General features: G+C 40.6%; 1 protein-coding gene across 1 annotated transcript in view; it reads right to left on the bottom strand.

The window, feature by feature from the left end:
• Positions 1–9,779: 9,779 nt before the first annotated feature.
• afap1l2 (actin filament associated protein 1-like 2) overlaps positions 9,780–24,566 on the bottom strand; it is a 264,599-nt gene continuing 249,812 nt past the window's right edge. Inside the window, exons 16-19 of the mRNA XM_028795780.2 lie at positions 20,498–20,662; positions 20,092–20,285; positions 17,791–17,937; positions 9,780–11,701 (exon numbers count right to left, since the gene is read on the bottom strand). Coding sequence (XP_028651613.1) covers positions 11,675–11,701; positions 17,791–17,937; positions 20,092–20,285; positions 20,498–20,662 — 533 coding nt within the window. The 3' untranslated portion in view covers positions 9,780–11,674. The remainder of the gene's footprint in view (positions 11,702–17,790; positions 17,938–20,091; positions 20,286–20,497; positions 20,663–24,566) is intronic.

Raw genomic sequence — 24,566 nt, 5'->3', positions numbered from 1 at the left:
CTTTTCTTACTGCTTTTTCACTAGTTTTGCATTTGGCTACGGTCAATGTCACTACTGGTATCATAAGGTGGTACCTGGACCCTACAGAGGTTGCACAGGTAGTCCAACATCAATATGTGCCATTGACAGAAGGTTTGCTGTGTCTCCCAGCACAGTCTCAAGAGCATGGAGGAAATTCCAGGAGACAGGCAATTACTCTAGGAGAGCTGGACAGGGCCGTAGAAGGTCCTTAACCCGTTAGCAGGACCGGTATCTGCTCCTTTGGGCAAGAAGGAACAGGATGAGCACTGCCGGAGCCCTACAAAATGACCTCCAGCAGGCCACTGGTGTGAATGTCTCTGACCAAACAATCAGAAACAGACTTCATGAGAGTGGCTTGAGGGCCCGACATCCTCTAGTGGGCCCTGTGCTCACTGCCTGGCGCCGTGGAGCTCGATTGGCATTTGTCATAGAATACCAGAATTGGCAGGTCCACCACTGGCACACTGTGCTTTTCACAGATGAGAGCAGGTTCACCCTGAGCACATGTGACAGATGTGAAAAGGTCTGGAGAAGCCGTGGAGAATGTTATGCTGCCTGTAACATCGTTCAGCACGACCGGTTTGGTGGTGGGTCAGTGATGGTCTGGGAGGCATATCCATGGAGGGACGCACAGACCTCTACACGCTAGACAACGGCACCTTGACTGCCATTAGGTAACGGGATGAAATTCTTGGACCCATTGAAGAATTAATATACCATTGTCTGGCCCCCACACTTGCCTGACCTAAATCCAGTAGAACACCTCTGGAACATATGTTTTGGTCCATCCAACGCAGCCAGGTTGCACCTCAGACTGTCCAGAACCTCAATGATACCCTGGTCCAAATCTGGGAGGAGATCCCCCAGGACACCATCTGTCCTCTCATTAGGAGCATGATCGCCGACCACCCCCCCCCCGACATTGTCAGGCATGCATACAAGCATGTGGGGCCATACAAACTACTGAGTACAATTTGGAGTTGCTGCAATGAAATTTGAATTCAGTCTTCTGTAGGTTGATAATTTTCATTTTCATCAAACAATGTGGCATCCTTTTGTTCCTAACACATTACCCAGTCCATATCAGTATAGTTATCCAGCAGGATTTTTTTTTCCCCATTGAGATCTGATGTGTTTTCAAAGTGTTCCTTTAATTTTTTTGAGCAGTTTATATGAAATAGCCATGCCAGTAATTCATGAGACATTTGCAGATACATAAAGATAACAATGGGAAGCTATAGTAGTCATCAGGTTTAAATGGAAAATGCAACTAGGTGTAGAATAATTGAAATAGACTATTGCAAGAAATGTGCTCTTAGTTTTAGAGTTTTCGGATAATGCCTTAGTAATCAATCTGTTTCATCTTGCTGTACATTCTTCATTAACTTTTATCATTCTTTATTTTTTATATTGTGTAGATGTTTGTTTGCACTAGCAGTGAAGAGAGCAGAGTGAAAAATGAATGAGATGGAGCCCATCAGCCAGTCCCACTGTCCATGGACAGAGAACTATGATTTTTAGGTAGTGTGTGAAAAGAACAGGTATACATATACGGTATATCATTAACTAAACAGTAGGTTACCCACCTTCTCTGTTAGGGTGGCTGAATACTTTAGCCTACTTTATTTGTTCTTCCTGCTAGCTCCTTTCACTGTCTCCTTTTTTAATCCTGTCCTCCACATGCCAGGTGAGCCTTGTCAATCCCAATCCTTTTGAATCCATATTTCCAGATTAAGCCTGGGAATTATTTCTAAGGTTGTAGAGAATTCCTGTAGCCATTTTACTACAGCTTCTGTAGCCGAGGATCGGACCGCCAAGGTCCCCCCGCCTTCGGCCACCACCCAACTCACACTGCACCCGACCTCCTTGGCCCCTCCTAAAAGGGTGGAGTACCCTCTCAGGGTTGGGAGCGAGATCCTGCCTCAAGTGGAGGAGTTCAAGTATCTTGGGTTCTTGTTCACAAGTGAGGGAAGAATGGAGCGTGAGATCGACAGGCGGATTGGTGCAGCATCCTCAGTGATGCGGGCTTTGCATCGGTCTGTCGTGGTGAAAAAGGAGCTGAGCAGTAAGGCAAACCTCTCAATTTACCAGTCGATCTATGTTCCTACCCTCACCTATGGTCATGAGCTATGGGTAGTGACCGAAAGAACGAGATCGCGAATACAAGCGGCCGAAATGAGTTTCCTCCGCAGGGTGTCTGGGCTGTCCCTTAAAGATAGGGTGAGAAGCTCAGTCATCCGGGAGGGTCTCAGAGTAGAGCCGCTGCTCCTCCGCATCGAGAGGAGTCAAATGAGGTAGCTCGGGCATCTGATCAGGATGCCTCCTGGACACCTCCCTGGTGAGGTGTTCCGGGCACGTCTAACCGGGAGGAGGCCCCGAGGAAGACCCAGGACACGCTGGAGGGACTATGTCTCCCGGCTGGCCTGGGAACGCCTTGGGATTCTCCCAGAAGAGGTAGAAGAAGTGGCCGGAGAGAGGGAAGTCTGGGCATCTCTGCTCAAGCTGCTGCCCCCGCGACCCGACCTCGGATAAGTGGAAGAGGATGGATGGATTTTACTACAGTTTCCCCTAGAATTCCCAGGTATCCCTGCAACTCTGGTCCCCATATCTCTCTAAAGGAACCTGACCAGCAGCAGGTCACCTATCCATCACACAAGATAGCAGAATACATATTTTAAGCTAAACTAGGGGGCCATTCACATCTACTGCATTTTCTTTTGTTTGAATCCCGATTATGACACAGTCACTCATTCTGTGATTTACACTTTGGTCATGACAAAACAGTAGAGAACCAGTTTAACAAGTAAATGCTACAGTTGTACTTGTTATGGCAAACCAGACATTCTTACAGTATGTGAAGTAACCTTCATTTAGTTCATTTAGTTTTTATACACCATTGAGTTTGTGTGTACATGTGTAGCTTTTACTTTTATAAGAGTGCCTCTCGTTTATAGTCATATGATTATATTACATGTGGTGTATGAGGATAAGTGTTTACATGTGAAGATAAGTGTTTCTAGTGATTGTAAGCCAATGAGCTTAACACATATCCTGGAATTCTCCTTTATCACATTGCATTAAGACCGTGACCACTTGTTCTGCACACAGGCCTCCCCATTCTCCTTCAGGCAGTCAGCTTTATAGTTAGCCTCTGATAACATAAAGAAGTGAGTTAATACTGGACAACAAAAACAGATATCAGACTCACTAGGCCCTCCCAACCACTGCATGGAGATGGCACATACCCTGCATTCTAAGTCAGACTGTCCTTGAGTTATCTTCTAGTTTCCATGAAAGAATGTACAGCTGTTTTTCATGTCAGAACAAACATGCACATCTTCATGTAGATGTTAATGTAATTCCTGGATTTGCACTATAAGTCTATGTATGATATGTGATCCCAGTTGAAAACAAGATGTGACTTTGTAGTAGGGTTATAACCACTAAAGGATTAACAAAGTACTGCTTCAGATATGATAGAGACACATCATTGAGCAGGTTAGTGTAATGATAGAGGATTCAACTTGTGACCCAAACTGTAATGCATACAACCCCAATTCCAAAAAAGTTCAGACACTGTGTAAAATGTAAATTAAAAAAAATGCAGTGATTTGCAAATCTCATCAATCGATACTTTATTCACAATAGAACATAGAAAACATATCAAATGTTTAAAATACAAAAAATGTACCATTTTAACAATAGAATAAGGTCATTTTGAATTTGACGGCAGCACAACGTCTCCAAAACGTTGGGACAGGGTCATGTTTACTGCTGTGTAGCATCCCCTCTTCTTTTAACAACAGTCTGTAAATATCTGGGAACTGAGGAGACCTGTTGCTGGACTGGGAGAGGAATGTTGTTCCATTCTTGTCTTATATAGGATTTTGGCTGCTCAACAGTCCTGGGTCATCTTTGTCGTATTTTTCATTTCATGTTTTCAATTAGTGAAAGGTCTGGACTGTAGGCAGGCCAGTTCAGCGCCCGGACTCTTGTACTGCGGTTTTGCTTTGTCCTGCTGAAATATGCAAGGCCTTCCCTGAAAAAGACGTCTGGATGGGAGCATATTTTGCTCTAAAACCTGTATATACTGTACCTTTCAGCAGTGATTGTGCTTTTCCAGATGTGCAAGCTGACCATTCCATAGGCACTAATGCACCCACATACCATCAGAGATGCAGGCTTTTGAAATGAGCACTGGCAACAAGCCCGATGGTCCCTCTCCTATTTAGTCAGGAGGACGCGGCGTTCATGTTTTCCAAAAACAATGTCAAATTTCGATTTGTCTGACCACAGAACAGTTTTCCATCTTGTCTCAGTCCATTTTAAATGAGCTTTAGCCCAGAGAAGACAATATTGTTTCTGGATCATGTCCACATATGGCTTATATTTGCATGACAGAGCTTTAACCTGCATTTGTGAATGGCATGGTAAATTGTGTTCACAGACAATGATTTTTAGAAGTGTTCCTGAGCCCATGCAGTCATTTTCATGACAGAATTATGCCTGTTTTTAATACTGTGCAGCCTGAGGGCCTAAAAATCACGGGCATATTGATATTGATGGTCGCTTTAGTCCTGTGTGCACAGAGATTTCTCCAGATTCTCAGAATCTGTTGATGATATTATTTACTATAGATGATGAGATATTCAAAGTCTTTGCAATTTTACATTGAGGAGCATTATTCTGAAATTATTCCACAATTTGCAGATTGGTGAACCTCTGCCTGTCATTACTTCTGAGAGACTCTGCCTCTTTAAGATGCTCTTTTTATACCCAATCATGTTACTGACCTGTTGTCATTCAGCCTAATTAGTTGCAAAATGTTCCTCCAGCAGTTTCTTTTTAGTATCACTTACTTTTATAGCCTTTTGTTGCAACCATCCCAACTTTTTTCAAACGTGTTGCTGACATTAAATTCAAAATCTATACATATTAATAAAAGGCAAAGCCCTCACTGACTGACTCATCACTAATTCTCGAACTTCCCGTGTAGGTGGAAGGCTGAAATTTGGCAGGCTCATTCCTTACAGCTTACTTACAAAAGTTAGGCAGGTTTCATTTCGAAATTCTACGCGTAATGGTCATAACTGGAACATATTTTTTGTCCATATACTCTAATGGAGGAGGCGGAGTCACGTCATCACGCCTCCTACATAATCACGTGAACTAAAAACAAGGAAGAGATTTACAGCACGAGTCAAACGCGGGAACGAAGGTAAATGACGTTAATTTTTGACTGTCTTTTAATACTGTGTAAGCATACATATTAACACGTGCAATTAAACGTGTGCATTTACGGGGTGATTTCTCAGGCTTAAAAGCTCGCCTTTTACTAAAAAGGTAAATGCAAAACTATTTTCAATCATTCTATGATCTGCTTCTCACAACTGAAGGCACCGTGGCTGATGGTAAATGACGTTAATTTTTGAGTGTCTTTTAATACTGTGTAAGCATACATATTAACACGTGCAATTAAACGTGTGCATTTACGGGGTGATTTCTCAGGCTTAAAAGCTCGCCTTTTACTAAAAAGGTAAATGCAAAACTATTTTCAATCATTCTATGATCTGCTTCTCACAACTGAAGGCACCGTGGCTGATGTTACGTCACTTGCTGTCCAACCATAAGCGTTACCTGGTAGGTAACCGGACACTCACTTCACTCCCTTTCGGGAATCGAACCTCTGAGGTTTTCTTTTGTTCTTAATTAAAATTTAAAAGCAATACTTCACCGCTGCTAAGCCCCTCTAGCGCTGACGTCCGAGGTTCGATTACCGTAAGCAAGTGCAGTGAGTGTGTAATTACATTCACGGCATTCGTAGTCTGATTCACAATCTGATTGTATGGGTGGTTACCTACCAGGTAATGCTTATACTTGGCCACCAAGTCAGGTCGAAGTGATCACTCGAGTAAAGGCAGCTTCACAAAAAAACAGATCCTTAACAAACTGTTATTAGTATATTTTCCCTCAATTTAAAAACGTTTTATTTTCTTCTTAATAAAAATTTAAAAGCGGTACTTCGCCGGTGCGAAGCGCGTGGATTTGACCGACTGACACATACAGACATATTCATGAGTGCAGGTACTTCGGAAAGAAAGCACCGTGTAAACCTAAAGTTTAAATTAAGTTCATAGACCTACAAAAGGTTGCCATTCATTTGAGGCAAGATTGCTTTTCTTCTGTACAACTATACGTTGCATTCTCAAGAGTGTGCTTGCACGGCTTCAGATATATATGTATATATATATATGTATGTCTATATATAAATATGTAAGCTTATAAGTACTGCCTTACTTCTCTTTAAGAAAGGAAGATGTAATGATACTTGATTTAAACGATTCCATGTCTTCCTGGGTTTGCGTAGCTTATTGTCAATATCTTTACACCTGTTTTTAAGACTTATTTACTGAAACGGGCTTTCACGAAAAAAGTTAGGGCTTTGCTACAGGATACACCCTCCACAAGTTAAGCAAGTAAAAATAAAATATATATTTCTGTTTTATTTAAACCTTTTAAGTTCGTATGCATAGCCCCATTTGGCTGTTTAATTTTTTTTTTTCTTTCTTCAGTAATATTTAATCTCCTTAAAGAAAAAGAACATATCCATTTTACTTTTTTTGTATCTCTTTAGTAATATTTTAGTGTAAAAGGATAACCAGTATTTAAACCTTTTATGTTACTTTATACATTTATTTTACACAATGTTGAAAAATTAATAAGAAAGCTACATATTTTGGCAGCTGCTGCTTTCATTTTCAATGAAATGAAAAAAGCTCTCCAAGAGAAAACCTCAATGAAGAAGAAACAGTTTGCACTATCTAAAAATCAGAAGCCCTCATTTATAAAAGTTTGCTGCAGATGACTTAACTGAAAATAAATGAATAGTTCCTATGTGTATAATACATATTTATCTATTTTACTTATGCCTTTATTCCACCAACTTACAACATCTGAGGTGCAATTTGTTACATTACTTTTGTTTTTTGCAGCACAGGCAGGTGAAGTGACTTCCTCAGGGTCACACAGTGATGTCAGTACCAGGATTTGAACTGACAAGCTCCGGGTTTACTGAAATATTACTGAACAAAGAAAAAAAACGAAAACGGGCAAATACGGCTATGCATACAGATGTCCATCCGTCCATTATCCAACCTGCTATATCCTAAATACAGGAGCCAATAAGTACATATGTTTATATACAGTATATATATATATATATATATATATATGTGAATGTATGTATGTATATATGTATGTCTATATATATATATATATATATATATATATATATATATATATATATGTAAATATGTAAATTTGTATATGTATATATATGTTTATGTGGATGTGTATATGTGTATATACGTATGTATATGTAGATATGTGTATATGTAGATATGTATATATATATATGTATATGTATATATATGTTTATGTGTGTGTGTGTATATTATATATATAAAAGACAGCAACACTCATAACAATGACAACACAATTACATTGACAATCATGTTACGTTATTTTTAAAATGTTTCCTTTTTTTTTTCATAACCTCTTTAACACACTACTTCTCCGCTGCGAAGCGCGGGTATTTTGCTAGTGAACTAATATTTTTCATGAAATAGTAAAATGTCTCATTTTCAACATTTGATGTGTTTTCTATGTTCTATTATGAATAAAATATGAGTTTAAGAGATTTGTGAATCATTGCATTCTGTTTTTATTTAGTTTACACAGCCTCCCAACTTTTTTGGAATAGGAGTTGTACCTCGGGAGACAATATTGCACCAAATGTTGTGACAAAACTAGTGAGGACGTGAACCACTTAATAATAATAATGATAATAATTCTTTACATTTATATAGTGTGTTTCTTTCTACTCAAAGCATTTTACACAGTGAGTGGCAAGCCACTTCAACCTCCTCTAATGTGTAGCATCCCCCGGGATAATGCAACGGCAGTGATTTAGCACCAGTATGCCTACCACACATTAGCTGTTAGGTGGTGAAGGCGTGAGAGATAGTTAGCCAATCAGAGACGGGATGATTAGGGGGCCAGAATGACCAGACCTTGGTGGGCAGTTTAGCTAGGACATCGGGATACACCCTACTGTTTACAAAGGATGCCTTTAATGACCACAGAGAGTCAGGACCTCAGTTTTACATCTTATCTAAAGGATTTCGCAATTTTTACAGCACTATGTCCTCGTCACTGCACTGAGGCATTGTAATCCACATTTAACCCACAGGGTGATTGTTCTGTGCTGGCCACGCCAACACCTCTTCCAGCAGCAACCCAAGCTTTTTCCTAGATGGTCTCCCATACAAGTACTGGCCAGGCCTGAACATGCTTAGCTTCAGATGGATGACCTGTTCTGAAGTGCAGGGGGTATGGCTGCTGACTACTTGATCAAATGTAATGGACTTCAACTGAATCTGAATCCCCTGCTTTTAAGACAGGTATGCTACCCATTATCCTACTATTCCAACCTGAGTTGTTCCGTTTATCTGTTTTGGCATCACACTAACCCCAAGCTGCCGTTGCAGCCCTCTAAGGGCCATGTCACATCACATGACTTTTGTAGCAGTTTACAGTTGTAGGTTTCATTTACACAATTGTAGCAAGTCACAGGCAGTCACCTAATGTGACATCTCCAGTCACTCACTCCTAGGTGAGGATGGAAACTAGCCTGTGACTCGCTTCAATAAAAATCAAACAGATTTGATTTTGTCTTTAGTAGTTGGATCAGGTGTTGTGTGTAAGAGAGATGCCAACCAGTGAATGCTCCTCTGAAAGTATGATGCATTTAATGTAGAGATGAGGAAAAAGGAATGTGAGTGTTTTTCTTCTCAAAAGCAAAGGAGATGTCTCATGTTTTATGTACTACAACAGAATGGAAAAGAGAAAAACCAGCAGGAGATTAAGGCGGAACTTGCCATAGCTATTAACCCATTGTATAGTGCTGGCTCCATCAATATTGACTGTAACAAGATGGGGTACGCACTAGAAGTTTGGCAGGCAGATGCTAAATATGATATGCTCAGTGATTTTCAGTCATATAAACTGACATTGTTTGGCAACAAGATCCTCAACTAAAGTTGGCAAATCTGGCATACCCAACAACTAGAAGTTGTGTAGTATGACATTGGGTTAAGGCGACACAAACCAAAATTAAATGTCAAAAATCCAACTAAGGTTAAGAAGGTTCTTGTATTCTAAATGCAACTGATGCAGGGCACTATTGTAGTGAAACACATTTAACCTCTTAAAGGAATATGGAATATAAACAAACAAACCTCCTAATACTAGGAAATCAACAGGTTAGTAAGGTACTTAGAGAGTTTAATGGTCTTGAGTGTGATTAGCACCAATGTGAAGTGTGTAAATTGAGAAAGCCCTAAGTAGATCCTTGCTGAATAAATTTGTTTTTCCCAGTTTTCAACTTGTTTCCATTTTAAAGTGGCCAGAAAGTTAGTTAAGACGAGACTACGTACTAGTGGTATATGGAAAGTTATCACAATAGTGTGCTTACAGAACAATAATAATCCAGTTTTTATTACACTGAAAAGAGATATTAAAACTAAGGAACTCCAGTGACTCCAAGGTATTTTTTTGTAGTTTTGCAATTTAAATTCATAAACATCATCCTAATTTCACCATGTTTAATGGAATACTCCATATTCATAGACAATTCTTCAATTTCTTTACTATCTGGCTATTAAAAATGTTTAAAAATAAAACACAGTAACACTTGGTTTAAAGTATTGATATGTTTATTTGAGTTTCACCATTGTCTATGGTATATACTGTATGCCCACATCATCTCTATATATGTTTATAGTTTGGCTGATATGTATTTACAGCTTCATACTGTACACATCGCACAGTACATACAAGCAGTTCCAGTAGCTTTTTTTCATATCTCGCCACTTTTAAGGAAAGCACAATGAAAATGTATTGTTTAAAAACTTGGTGTCCTAATTTTCTGTCCCAGGATTTTTGACATCATAATAGAATCCAATTGTTCTTGTATACATTTGGATTTGAAACAAGTGTGGTAAATGTATGACAGATATCTGGATGAAGAACTTTCTCTTTACTATTTTTATTGATTTGCTTTCTTTCTTAAAGTTGGTAAGCTTCAATCGGCCTTTCTGTAGAACTTACACAGCATTTCCATGGCTCTGCTCCCTCACCTCCATACTATACTGATGTTGTTGTTTTCACTGAAGGTGGAAGAAATACCACTTTAAAGCCAAGAATCGTTCCACCCACATTTTTAGAATTAGATGGTACTTGACCATTTGACTTGCTTGGCTGTATTTACCACCTGTCACCAGCGCCAGGTGGGCACTTATTATATGGCTGTGAGGCAACATACATTAAGCGTTGAGCTGTTGTCACATGCTCAGACGAAGGACAGAGCACTCGGCTCAGCTCCACAGTAGTCACAGGCGCTGATGTCTGAGAGCACATTATAGCATCAATTGGCCGGTTCATTTCTATTTAAATAAAATACTACTAAGTCTGCATCTTGCATATGTCACAGTGATGGCCATTTAATGGTTGTTTGTGTCTCATGTGTAACAATTGTGAACCTCATGTTTACTTTTTATACATTAAGTTAAAAAACTATACAAATAAATTTTTTTCTATTTTATTTTTTTTTATTTATTTATTTTTTTTACTGGAAGTAAAAATGGTTAATCGATAAAAAAAAATGTACATTCAGTGGTAGTTTTTAGCAGAGAATACTGTATTGTATTCTTTATTATCTGACAGCCTTGATGTGCTACACAAGTCAGCCACGCTTTTCACGCTTTTAAGTTAAGGACAACACAAGTAGACTTAATTTTCCATGTTTTTGGTTCTTTTGTGTTGTAATTCCTTATTAATGATTGTTAATGTGAGTAGACCTAATTTTACAATGTAATGTACAATTTTGTAATTTCTCTACTCTTTCAGTAATATTTCCTGTTTGCTGGATTTTTTTTACAGGTATGTCAGAAAGGTTTAACAGCAGATGTCTTATCTCTCTTATAGATTTTGAAGAAATAACTACCATGTGAAGGATGATGGACTTTGAGTGTGATGGTGATCATACAGCTCAGATCTTCATTGTCACAGTTCTCGTCATTACTGTTGTGTTACCTCCGCGCTTTTGAAGTCTGACATAGCATGCTGTCCAAGGCCAATCCAGGCAGGCAAACATGTCAGATAGAGATGAAATATGGAATTGTGTTTGTACTTGGTACCTGGCACAGGAAGTGGAGGTAAACCTAGACAAATGTCTTATTGTTCAGGTGTTAGCCTACCTGTACAGCGCCTTGTGGTGCTCTCTTTACTAAGTTTCATCCCTCCATACACACTTGGTGTATAAAATGTTGTTACAAGTGGAATTTCCCAGATCCTTTATGAAACCTTGTTGGTGTTCTTGTCCAGAAGAGCAAACCGGTAAAACTTCTGTTTAGACTGGTCCATACTGCACATGATTCTTGTGTTCTTCCTGTTAGGATGAATTGCATTGTAGTTTAACACTAATAATAATAAAAAAACCTGCTGCTGGGAAGATGCTGACGTCTTCAGTACTGTTTTTGGGTAGACTTGGTTATGAGGTTAAAAAATGTCTGTAAAACAACAATACCAGTATCTAACTGGCAGCCTTCTTTTCCCATTCCTGTGAAAGTTAGAAAAGAGAAAAAAAAGAAGTGTTACTTAGATATTTAAATCCAATTAGGTTTCATTGATGAGATTCTAAAGTCACAAAACCCTCTGTGGCACTAAATGAAGATGCCCCAGCTGTTCAGACACTTTCTTTTTATTCTTTTATTGTGTGTTAGCTCTACAGTTAGAAGTAGGCGATAAACTGGTTGGTCCGGAATATTGTAAGAAGTTCAACTGGTGATATGGATTTCAATAAAAATGTTTTTAAAGGTGTATTACAAATTAATGAAAAAATTGCAAACACACTCTCTCAAAACATGCAAACCTGTGCAAGTAAAAAGAAACAGAAAATGTGATTTGTATGCTGGTCTTATGGTAATGGCTTTGTGTACATACTTGTATGTGAATTATGTGCTATAAGGGAGCCGAGCCAAGTGACGTGCAGTTCATTCTTTGTGGTGTGTTGGGTTTGACAATATATGAGTGTTTAGAACCAAAGATTTGAAACAGGGAGAGAGGACTGAGGAAGCCATGCCAAATTGAAAGAAGCTGCACTTTCATTGTTTCAGGGCAGAGAGGTGAATACCAACTGTTGACTCAGTTTGAGTAGCAGATCATTAACAAGCACGTCTATAGATAAGAATTAATCAGTAATAGTTTTGTAATTTATTAAAACACCTATGTCAGTCAGAAAAGTATATACAAGTGCATTGTACCAGTATGTACTGTAACCTTTAAAATTTATAATAATTCTGTGATATGAATTGTTTGACCATACCACCCCCATCTCCTACCCACAATGTTTGTGTAGCGGTCCAAAAGTGTCCCCTATGGGATTTAAACGGCCACCTTCTACCAGTAAGTTCAGGGCTTTGAATTGGAAGGCAAAGAACAATGACTTCTGGACTAGAAGGTACTGTGAAGACCAAGAAGTACAAAGGGATGAATATTGGGAAAATTCAAAGATAAGGAGCTATAATCTCATGCTTCCACGTCATATTTTTTGCCTGGCTCCAACTGTATTTTCTCTGCCCACACTGATTCGCACTGACAAGGATGTTTGCCCATTTTCCTCAACTAATTGAAATTAATAACATCCAGGACTGGGTGAAGTGGCATCATGACATCTGCATAACACAGTAACCAACAAAAGGACAACTTGGTAAGCAATTGCTTACATTCACACATGTGAATCAGTGTGAACCTGATTATACTGGAAGGTGTATGCCATGACATGTTCTTGGTTTACATTTCTAATACTATTTTATGTGTTACCTTGGCTTATTAAAGAATGTTTCTGTGTAATAGCAGTCCCCAGTCCCTGGCAACTCCACAACCTCATACCTGATATTACGTTACTCCAATAGCTTACCTAAAACAACTTCACAATGCAATAAAATAAACGTCTACCTGTGGAAGTGCGTGTGTCTGACTGTCTGGCCCGGAAGTGCGAGGGTACAGCATAAAGCTGAAAGAAAGCGACTCCGCGTCCAAAGTAAAACCACCGAGGAAAGACAAATGAGAGAGGAACTTGCTTAGTCGCTGGTAGACAAGGGGGGCGAGCACGTCCACAAAAACAAAACCACCGACTCTGCATTTCAGTTTTTGTTCTGACGATTTCAATAGTTTCTAGGAGCCTGGGCTTTTTACAGCATGGGTTTACACAGCTTGTGTGTGTGTGTGTGTGTGTGTGTGTGTGTGTGTATATATATATATATATATATATATATATATATACACAGTATACTGTATGTATTTTATATATATTAATATATATATAATTCCAAAAAAACTCAAATGTGAATTATAAAAATTGTCCTTGGATTTCACATTTTGTGCTGTCCTTAATTGTGGCTAACAATGCCATTTAAATGCACAATGTCAAGGTTGTTGTTGTACTGGACAGTGTAAGTGCATTTGATCCCAGGTGTACAATAAGCAGTTCCTGTATGTTAAATTGTGTTCATATAAGCAGGCAGCTAAACAGCACATTGGGAAATATGGAGAGTTGTAATTAAAGGCTACAGAGGGCCAATGCAGTAGTTGCAGATCAATGGATTGTACATCTGCTTTGATAAAGAAGGCATTTCAAGCTTCCAAAAATTGTTGTTTGCACTCGCAGCGCGACAGAAGCAATCATTAATGCCGTGACTGCAGCATATTCTGTTGAAACTTCTCTTAGAACACTTGAGGGTGCACTGCACCTGAAAGCAGCAAACACGAGCCAGTAAAAATATTGAACCTTGAAGTTTAAAACAAGTCTATATTTTTTCTTACTTTTTGCAATTCTAGAAGAAAAACAGCAAACTTACAGCTATTTAAAAAGTAAGAATTTTAAATTGATGTAATTTTTGATTTAAAAAGCAATACTTTCATTGCTTTAGAGGCACACGCTGAGTGCTGATTGGCCAATAAATGTCTGCGTGTCCCCGCCCATCAGTGCAGCCTCTGAGAGAAAATTTATGATTTGTCTACACATCTGAATTTGACTTCTCCATTAAATATCATCACTCTTTAGTTCAGCGTTAACCAGCTAAGATCTCCAACATATAGTGATGCAAGCACAAATCTCACAACAGCAAATGTCACAAAATTGCCCAAGAGATTTTCTGACAAATCTGATTTGAAAAGTATATTGCAACAAAAGCAGCTCTAAACAGTTGTTATAAATAAAAATACCTTGAATAATGTTGGTATTCACAAATGTGTGTGTCACTGCTATAATAATGTTTGAATTCTTTATTGGTGCTGCTTTTCAGCAGTATTATATTTTAGTTACTGGACAGAAAATGCCAGTGAGTAAAGTCAGTACAAGGATGTGAATGTGGTCAAGTAAATCATGTATTCCAGTGGTTCCCAAACTCGGTCCTGGGGACCCACTGTGGCTACAGGTTTTGTTTCAACTAATTTAGCCTAAGTTTCTGTGTTTTGGAGTCAATGTAGAAATGACAAACTAAGTTAGGTAGATTTTTATTAAAATGTAATTAGCAGTTATATAGGGAATATGTGTCATTAACAGTACTTTCAACCTAATATTAATTCTGCTTTTCCAGGTGTTCTGGTTATTTAATTGATTATTTACTGATTAGCGGGTCTGACACTGAAGTCATTACTGCTTTCATCATCCTGGGTGTCTGCTATTCTGGTGTCACTATTAGGGCTAAGTGAAAGGAGCAAACTACACAGAAAAAGGGGAAAATAATAGGAAAACAACAAAAGAGAGTTATGCATGTATAGTATAGCTTTAGAAAAAAAAAACAAATGTTTCTAAATGTCTTATAAATGTAAAAACCATACTGTTTTGTTTTTCTGAATGCAGACCGAGAGAAGAGTAAAAAAGACCAGCTAATTAAATGAGATGTTATCGATTATTATCAGATTGTGAATCTGGTTGGAACAAAAACCTGCAGCCACAGTGGGGTCACCAGGACAGAGTTTGGGAACCACTGATTTATTCCATTTCATTTTTTATAAACTCCATCCATCCATCCATCCATCCATTGTCTCCCGCTTATCCGAGGTCGGGTCGCGGGGGCAGCAGTTTGAGCAGAGATGCCCAGACTTCCCTCTCCCCGGCCACTTCTTCTAGCTCTTCCGGGAGAATCCCAAGGCGTTCCCAGGCCAGTCGAGAGACATAGTCCCTCCAACGTGTCCTGGGTCTTCCCCGGGGCCTCCTCCCGGTTAGACGTGCCCGGAACACCTCACCAGGGAGGCGTCCAGGAGGCATCCTGATCAGATGCCCGAGCCACCTCATCTGACTCCTCTCGATGCGGAGGAGCAGCGGCTCTACTCTGAGCCCCTCCCGGATGACTGAGCTTCTCACCCTATCTTTGAGGGAGAGCCCAGACACCCTGCGGAGGAAACTCATTTCAGCCGCTTGTATTCGCGATCTCGTTCTTTTGGTCACTACCCATAGCTCATGACCATAGGTGAGGGTAGGAACATAGATCGACTGGTAAATTGAGAGCTTCGCCTTGCGGCTCAGCTCCTTTTTCACCACGACAGACCGATGCAACGCCCGCATTACTGCAGATGCCGCACCGATCCGCCTGTCGATCTCACGCTCCATTCTTCCCTCACTCGTGAAGAAGACCCCGAGATACTTGAACTCCTCCACCTGGGGCAGGATCTCGCTACCAACCCTGAGAGGGCACTCCACCCTTTTCCGGCTGAGGACCATGGTCTCGGATTTGGAGGTGCTGATTCTCATCCCAGCCGCTTCACACTCGGCTGCGAACCGATCCAGAGAGAGCTGAAGATCACGGCCTGATGAAGCAAACAGGACAACATCATCTGCAAAAAGCAGTGACCCAATCCTGAGCCCACCAAACCGGACCCCCTCAACGCCCTGGCTGCGCCTAGAAGTTCTGTCCATAAAAGTGTGGGTACTCCGAACTGCTGTTCGGTGCATATGCACAAACAACAGTTAGGACCCGTCCCTCCACCCGAAGGCGAAGGGAGGCTACCCTCTTGTCCACCGGGGTAAACCCCAATGTACAGGCTCCAAGTCGGTGGGCAATAAGTATACCCACACCCGCTCGGCGCCTGTCACCGTGGGCAACTCCAGAGTGGTACAGAGTCCAGCCCCTCTCAAGGAGATTGGTTCCAGAGTCCAAGCTGTGCGTCGAGGTGAGTCTGACTATATCTAGCCGGAACCTCTCAACTTCGCGCACTAGCTCAGGCTCCTTCCCCTTCAGAGAGGTGACATTCCACGTCCCAAGAGCCAGCTTCTGTAGCCGAGGATCGGACCGCCAAGGTCCCCCGCCTTCGGCCACCACCCAACTCACACTGCACCCGACCTCCTTGGCCCCTCCCATAGGTGGTGAGCCCATGGGAAGGGGGACCCACGTTGCCTCTTCGAGCTGTGCCCGGCCGAGCCCCATGGGTGCAGGCCTGGCCACCAGGCACTCACCATTGAGCCCCACCTCCAGGCCTGGCTCCAGAGTGGGGCCCCGGTGACCCGCGTCCGGGCAAGGGAAAACGCCGTCCAAAATTGTTTTCCATCATAGGAGGTTTGTTTAACCGGTCTTTGTCTCATCCCTCACCTAGGACCAGTTTGCCTTGGGTGGCCCTATATTTATAAACTCTACACTGAAATTTTCCCCAGGCATTAAATGTTCCTATCTTGATGTTATATTGAGGTGTAACCAACATAAATGAAATTCGAGCCCTGTGGGTGCTCATAAGCTTCATCTTTAGGTAGCCATCATATCAAAACTACAGCTTAAGTAAGCAACACTGTAGACTAGTCAAACACTTAGAGGTTATGGCGTTACCAAGGTTTGTCATGGCTTCTAAAAGGACATCCCAACCAAGTGCATGGGCTTTGTTTAAAAATAAATAAATAAAAACAGGAGGCTCATTTGACAGTAATGTTTGCGTGGCTCACATTTTCTCTTGGCTCCTCTTTGCCCCTGTAGCTGGTGAAGTTTCAGGCTATACAGTATAATTACACACACACTATAAGCTGATGTATGTCTTGTTAAGTAGGATCTACCACAGTTTTGTTTATGGTTTTGCCTAATGCTCTTTATAATATATCCTTATTTTTATTGGAAATGGGTCGAGGAAACTTGTTAAAGTGATTACCACACCTCACCAGTTATTGTGAGAATAAATGGTGGGCTTTGTTATTGTTATTTCTGTAGAGAATGAAGATCAGTCTGATTGTCACCACAGCCTGCCTTCTCTGCAGTGGGACAGTCGGACTGCGAGGCTCTGTGAATACCGTAATAGCCAGAGTCAGAGCAGCAACTACAAATGATTGTTTTGACCAAACATTTTTAATTTAATACTGCTTAAAACTAAAGACTTAGTTTGCTTTACCAAAACTAAGGTGTGCTGTTGATGACTGACACACAATGGCACTTCCCATGTCTCCATGTGTTATTCGACAAGTAGAAGGACACAAGACATGTCAGTAGTGATTTCTTAATGCATGTATGTTCCGTTTGTATGTATGTGTTGATAAAGCATGGGAGCTAACACTTCCAAACTCCAGGCCTTAGCTGACTACTTCATAACTGGTGGAACAATGCCCTGATAATATTTTAAAGCCACATCGTCCACCCATAACGACATCTCCTCTCACGGGAGTCTTACCTTTGCTTTTTGTAAGACGTTCCCTTTAGCAGACACCATGATGGACAGTGGCCTGTTCTTAAGTGCTGAAGCGGAGTTTACAGGTCCTGTTTCACCGTTGCTTGAAGCCAGCAGTGGCTGAGGTGATGTAGATAATGCTGTCCTCACCTTAGAGAAATAAAGAAAAATACAAAAATCACTTGGACAGCAAGACCGAGGAGCCCATCGCCACTATCCCCAAGTTTAGAGCAGAAACTTCTGCACTCACATAGATGATCTCAGGTTACTGACATGAAAAAGCGTCACTTAAGCAGTTAAAGAAGATAACGTTTCACAAACTCATTTGCATTTTTTAGGCTCAAACAAACGACAAAAGCTTCAGAGCCTTTCCTGTACGGACCTCGCGGTTCAGAAACAGTTTCATCCCAAGAACTATAGACGCAATCAACCCTTCCAACAAGTGCGCCTTGTAGAACTGTTTGTACTTATAAGTACAATTACCTCACTTGCACTACAGTTATAATATTGCACAACCTGAGCCAGTTTATAAAGCACGTATTTATATATGATGACGATATCATTTTTAAGATGAAATGCAGCTAAATATGTTTATTATATTATACTGTATAGATAAAATGTTAACATCATTTAAATAATCTATATTGTTAATAATTAAACATGTGAGGACACGGTGTCGTAGTGCTAGCAACGAGCTGGCGCTCTGTTCAGGGATTGTTCCTGCCTCGCACTGTATTTTTGCTGTGGGCTGGCGCGACACTGGAAGGATAGATGTATAGAATAATTAAACATGTACTACGAAGATATTTCAATGTTCCTTAAAAGTTTTGAAGAATCTGTGTTCTAAGCTTACAGATGGCTTAACGTCTATTACAGTGCTGATTGTGTGGCGATTGGGTACTTGGAGAAAGAAAAGGAAGGACAGGAATTGGGGGTTAGTACGTTTGAAAGAGACAGTACTGCTGCAATAAATTATTCCATCAAAGGTCGCACACGACGCAGCAAGCATCTTGCTCGTCACTATCACTGCGCCACCGTGTTCCCATGTTTAATAACATGCTTTAACTCCTATCACCATGAAATGATATCAAGTATACATCTCAGTATTTAAATTATTTAGAGAGCTGTAATATCACAATTGTAGTGGATTCTGTGTCCAGTCGGAGGAAGAGAAAGCCCGTTTAAGAACACGTGGTGATTCACACACATAGAGCACATAGAAGAACACATACAAAACAAAGCATTTAACGTGCTACTTTAGTTACGATGGGATTTGAGAAACTAGTAAATTAAACGATTTTAAGATGAAGTTTATGATGTTCTACTTTAATGACAAAATAAACTATTCGGAAAAAAAAAATTTTGAGATTAAAGTTGACATTTCAAGCTTTTTCCCCCACTGTGTGCCTATTTATTTTTTCTTTTCTCTGTACCCTAATAAGCTTTCATATGACACTAAGACGGTGGACTACGAGTCGCCTTCTCACAGCGACTTTGGTATGTGACAACTCCTTTTTTATTTCGGGCACTTGTGCGACTTTGTGAACTTGAGCTTTCGAGTTTCTCTGACACTCTATGTCACTCGATCAACTTCCTTTTGTTGTTTATATCACTGTTTAAACCAACAAATAGTAAGTTTTTCTTTGCCTCCACTTGGTATTTGCTGAAATTCTTCTATTTTCCCCCATGCTTTTGCCATTGCCTTTTCACAGTACGCTTAGCTTAAGGGCTATTTATATTGATTTGCATATTCAAAGAGGAGTAATTCTGGGAGGAGTTTGCGAGTGGCAGCAGGTGCGTGCATTTGCGTTTCTTTTCACGCTGACCGGGATTTATGGAGTGGAAGAATGTGGAAGTTGGCAAATGCACAGATTTATGCATCTGGATTTTTTTGTGTGTACACACATTTCCGCTTTTGCCCATACGCCATGTTTTAGTGTGAATTCTATGGACGGCGTTATGTATGAGGCCCCTGGTGATTTGTGTTAATGCATTTTTGGCGTGTGTGGAGATTGTTTTGTTCATTCATATCTCATTGCAACGTTTAAAACTTTAGTTTTCTTGTTCTTTTTGAGTATTATGAGAGGATTGTAGAAGGATTTGTGGAATAGTGGGAATAAGTAATGAGGGTGTAGGGACTTTTTTCAGTCCTTTTCCCTCAACCATGTTAGGTGTAGCAGTGTATCAGGTCACCCTTTGTAGGTGCCAATTGTTACGAGGTGATCAGTGTCTTGCCTCACTGTTCCAAATGTGCATAAAGACCCCCACTCAAAACGGGGGCAGCAGTAAGCTGATTAGACTTACGCATGAGCCGGTGGACTCAAGTAAAACGCTGTCCACCGCCGTGCCCAGAGTTACGGGGCCTGACTCTGCTTTCCTTAAATTTCCTTTTACTTCCACCAGCTCAAGTTCAAGGTCAACTCTCTGGCTCTCCATCTGCTTGCACTCCTCATCAATTTCTCGCAGCTTCTCTTCTAGAATTGCCAGATCTGGGCTTTCTGTATTTAAAAGAAAGGGAAAAAAATGGATTACTGAATGTATATATCTTTTTTTTTTTCTTTAAATGATGAAGTACCATTTTTAAGCATGATTACAAAACCGATGCGATTTATCATACAGTTTGTCTATTGTAGAAAACCAAGTAAAGGCCTCGAGAACTTGTTCCAGAAGACATTAGCGTACCTAAAGCAGACCAATAAGGCCTCAGTACCTTTTGATGCAGCAATGCTGTCTTTTATTTCGCGCCTCTGCTTCCTCAGTTGTGCCAGCATATTACGGATTTGTTCCTTCTCTCTCTCAAGTCTTACTTTTTCTTCAGAGAATCGTCGGATGTCTGCTTCTGCTCTGCTCTTCCCCAGTTTTGTCTCAATAGGTGCTAGGAGTAGAAACAGACAGGCTGTAAACACGTACATTAGGGTGTGTTTGGATTCAAGTTCCATTTTAAAGGTGAATGCTGATAGGATGTATGCACTCTTCTTCATTTAAGTTAATGCGTTTTCCTGCTCTGGGTTGCCAGGATTGAAACCAGCATCTGACATGGGACTGTCCTGTGTGAATTTAAAAGTATACTGCAGTATGGTTTACTTCTCAGACAATAACAGTAACAATCACGGTAAATCCATACACAAACGTACATATACAGTATACCTTGCATTGAATCATTTACGTACAACTTTGACCACACAGAATGGTGTGTGGAATTACAAAAAAAGTGTCGAACATCATAGTATTTTCTTCATTAATTATTCTGTGGAACATTAGAAATCAAGTGGAGTAGTAATTAAAATAAAAATATTAAGTATGAGTAAATATTAAGTATTATCTTTAAAACACTGCCATTCTTTAGGTTGGTAAGGTTGTTAAAAATGCTTCTCAGAATGTACAGATTCTACATTTTAGTTTAATGAACAAACTATTAAAAATGCATTACACCTTAGTGTAATTAAGCATCTGTTTAAATGTTCATTGAATGGCTAGTACATTTAGTGAGGGGCAACAAACCAATGAAACAAAATCGACAAGACCCCTTCTTACGCCGCTGTAGTTCTGGCTGTAATGCTTGTCCATTCCTCTACTTTACCTGTGTGCTATGTGACACCACGGCCGACTTGCAGTGCTCCGTTAGAGGAGGTGCTTTTAGCCAAGAAATGTTGTTCTGGTATGTAATTAAATGTGGTAAGCAATAACATTCTGTCCGTGTCATGGTGCAAAGGGGATGAATCATTTTCATGGCAAAGTGTGCTGTGTGAGCTCACAAATCGCTGCATTTGTTCGTTCTTAGAAAGTGCAAATGGGTAGGCAACTGTGTGCTGCCTCATGGGCGTCATAGTGGGGGTACAAAGGGTAATGCTTACCCAGGGCCTACTGGGGGAGATGGGTGGCTCAAAGCCTGGAATGAAAAGGATGTGTGACAGACCTGGATTGAGAGGAAGGGGCCCACAGAGACTGCTCATGTATAGGGCCCAGAGTTCTGTGCTACACTTCTGGCTGTCTGGTAAACACAACATGGCGCCTGAATTCACCCACCCTAAGCTAAAATGCTATAAAATCTTAGTGAAGGGGAGGAAGAGTGACAAAGAAGCTCAGTGGTGGGTGAAGGCCAACTTCAGGCAACAACCCTTTTGTACTTCGCCACTCACTGACACAATTCTAGAGGGCCTAACAAAACGTCTCTCAGGCCATGCCTGTCAAGTTAGCTCTTCTTCAAAAAGCTTTGTTTGTTTAATTTATTAACATCAATACTTTGCACTAAGGGTGACGCAGTAGTAGCACTGCTGCCTCGCAGTACAGAAGCCAGGGTTCATGTCTCAGGTCCTCTCCACATGGAGTTTGCATATTTTCCCCATCTATGCGTGGGTTTCTTCGAGGTGCTCTGCAAAGTCTAAGGACTTGCAGGTTGGGTGGACTGGTGATGCTAAATTGACCCGTGTGTGTGTGAATGTGGGTGTGGGTGTGAGTGAGTGTTCAATCTGGGTTAGACTGGCACCCTGCCCCGGGTCTGTTCCTGCCTTATGCCTGATTTTAACTGGGATAGTCCTAGCTCCCCCTGACCCTGCTTAGGATTAAGTGGGCTTAGAAAATGGTATGGTATGGCTTTATGTTATGTATTTTTATTTTTTTCAAATTCACTTTTGAGGTGTTTGAGTGGCCATTTTAAAGGACAAGCCAAAACAACCACAGTGGTGCTCCAAACTTGTAACTAAATCAGACAAGCCACTGTCTTTCATTTTCCTAATCCCACAGCCAAAATGTTAACCAAAATTCAAAATGGGTTTTCACCAAACCAAAGTTAAATGTTTTCTTGTTTTCTCTTTGAGGGGCTTTAACTATCATGTGTTTGTTGTTCCAAACTGTGGACAGAAACTGTATATTTTATAGCAGTGGTGTGCTGATGTCACACCTCAAGTCTCAGTTTTGTTGTGTGACAGTGAGGGGCCACCAGGAAAGCATTGGCAGTCATCCGTCCTCCTCGCTTTCATTGTACTGCCACTCTTGGGGGGATTGGGGGCATACACTGCAATGGTAACGCTCTGGAATATGAAATTGTGTTGGTTCTCATGGCTAGCAACAGGGACCTGTGGTGTCAACAACAAGGCAGGAGGAGGTTAGGGGCAACTGCTGATTACATGGCAAATCACCCGGGTGCAACGGGTGACATCTCAGCACCACACTGAACCCTAACCTCCAGCACACATAAAAATAATGAAAATAAATTTATAACAGTAGTATAAATGAACTCAAAGGAATGGGGATAACTAGCGTAACCACAGGAAAAACACAAAAATTGAGATGAAGATACAAACCAAAGGAGCACACGTGTTGCTGGCACTTTCTTTCACTCTTCTGTCGTTATTTATGTGTCAACTTTAAATTGTGCTACTTCATGCTTTTAAATTCAATGACCAAGCTAAACTAAAACTTGCCCTTCTTCCCAAAATGGAAGTAACAGTTTTAATACATTTGTTTTTATGGCCTTTTTTTCTATTTCATACAGGATGTACCATGGATTTTGAAAATTACGAAAGCAAGAAATGGAATCTCCATTTTGCGTCTCATGATGCCAATATTGTTGCGGATAGCCCTAAAGATTTCACAAAACATGAACACTGTGATCCGAATAATAAAAGCACAGGTCTGGCTCAGTAGGCAGGTAGCACATTTTCTCCTGAAATGTTAAGATTTTGAGGGAGGCAGAGAGGTGCAGCGATTAGCAGTCACTCCACGTCTTGTCTTTATCTGCTGTGAGTTTGCTTGTATTTCTTGTGTCCACTTGGGTCTCCAGGTGTTCAAGCTTTCATCACACATCCCAGAGATATGCGTGGTTGGTTCTTGAAGTGGTTACCTCCTTGATCTGGATTTAATGTGTTGAGTGATGGGATAACAGACCAATTCCCCTGGTGTAGGCTTTTTCCTGATGATATTATGTTGTGTAGCACCAGAAAAGAGGAAGGAAGAGGGGAGGAAGTTGGAAGAATGGAGAAGAAGAAAGAGGACTGAAGATAAATAGAAAGAAGATGATATATATGAAGTTTATTGATGATCAGAATTCAGAGGTTACCAGAAGAGCTATTGAAGAGAGTGGATACATTTAAATATCGAGCATCAGTGGTAGCCCGAGATGGAATATCATATGCAGAGATAAGCACAGAGTGATATGTAGATGGAACAATTGGAAGAAGGTATCAGGAGTATTGTGTGACAGAAGAATTAAGGCAAAGGTTAAAGGTAAGGTTTTTAAGACAGTCGTAAGGCCGGCAATGATGTATGGAGTTGAGACATGGGCAGCAAAGAGAGTGCAGGAGAAGAAGTTAAGTATGGCAGAAATGAGAATGTTGAGATGGATATTGTAGAAGTGACAGACAGAATAAGAAATGAGACCATCAGAGGTACAACAAAAGTGGAAGAGATATCTGAGAAAGTATAGGAAAGTATGCTGAATTAGTATGGACATGTGATGAGGAGAGACAATGGATATGTCAGCAAAAGAATGATAGGAATTGAAGTACAGGGGAAGAGAAAACGAGGGAGGCCAAAGCAGAGGTGGATTGATAAACTAAAAGAAGATCTGAAGGAAAAGGGTCTGACTGAGGAAGAGGTGCAGGACTGAGCTGTGTGGAGAAGGTTAAATAAGCACATCGACCCCACATAGAAGGGGAAAAATATGGAGACGACGAAGATGAAGAAGAAGGTTGAAATTGGTCTGAGTGAGCGAGCAGTGCCTCCCATGCTGGCTTGGTTCCTGATGAGTACACCTGCAGAACACCATGTTGGATGAGGAG

Source organism: Erpetoichthys calabaricus, chromosome 2 (assembly GCF_900747795.2).
Source record: "Erpetoichthys calabaricus chromosome 2, fErpCal1.3, whole genome shotgun sequence".
NCBI classification, from domain to species: domain Eukaryota; kingdom Metazoa; phylum Chordata; class Cladistia; order Polypteriformes; family Polypteridae; genus Erpetoichthys; species Erpetoichthys calabaricus.
This window is presented reverse-complemented; position numbering and strand designations above follow the sequence as displayed.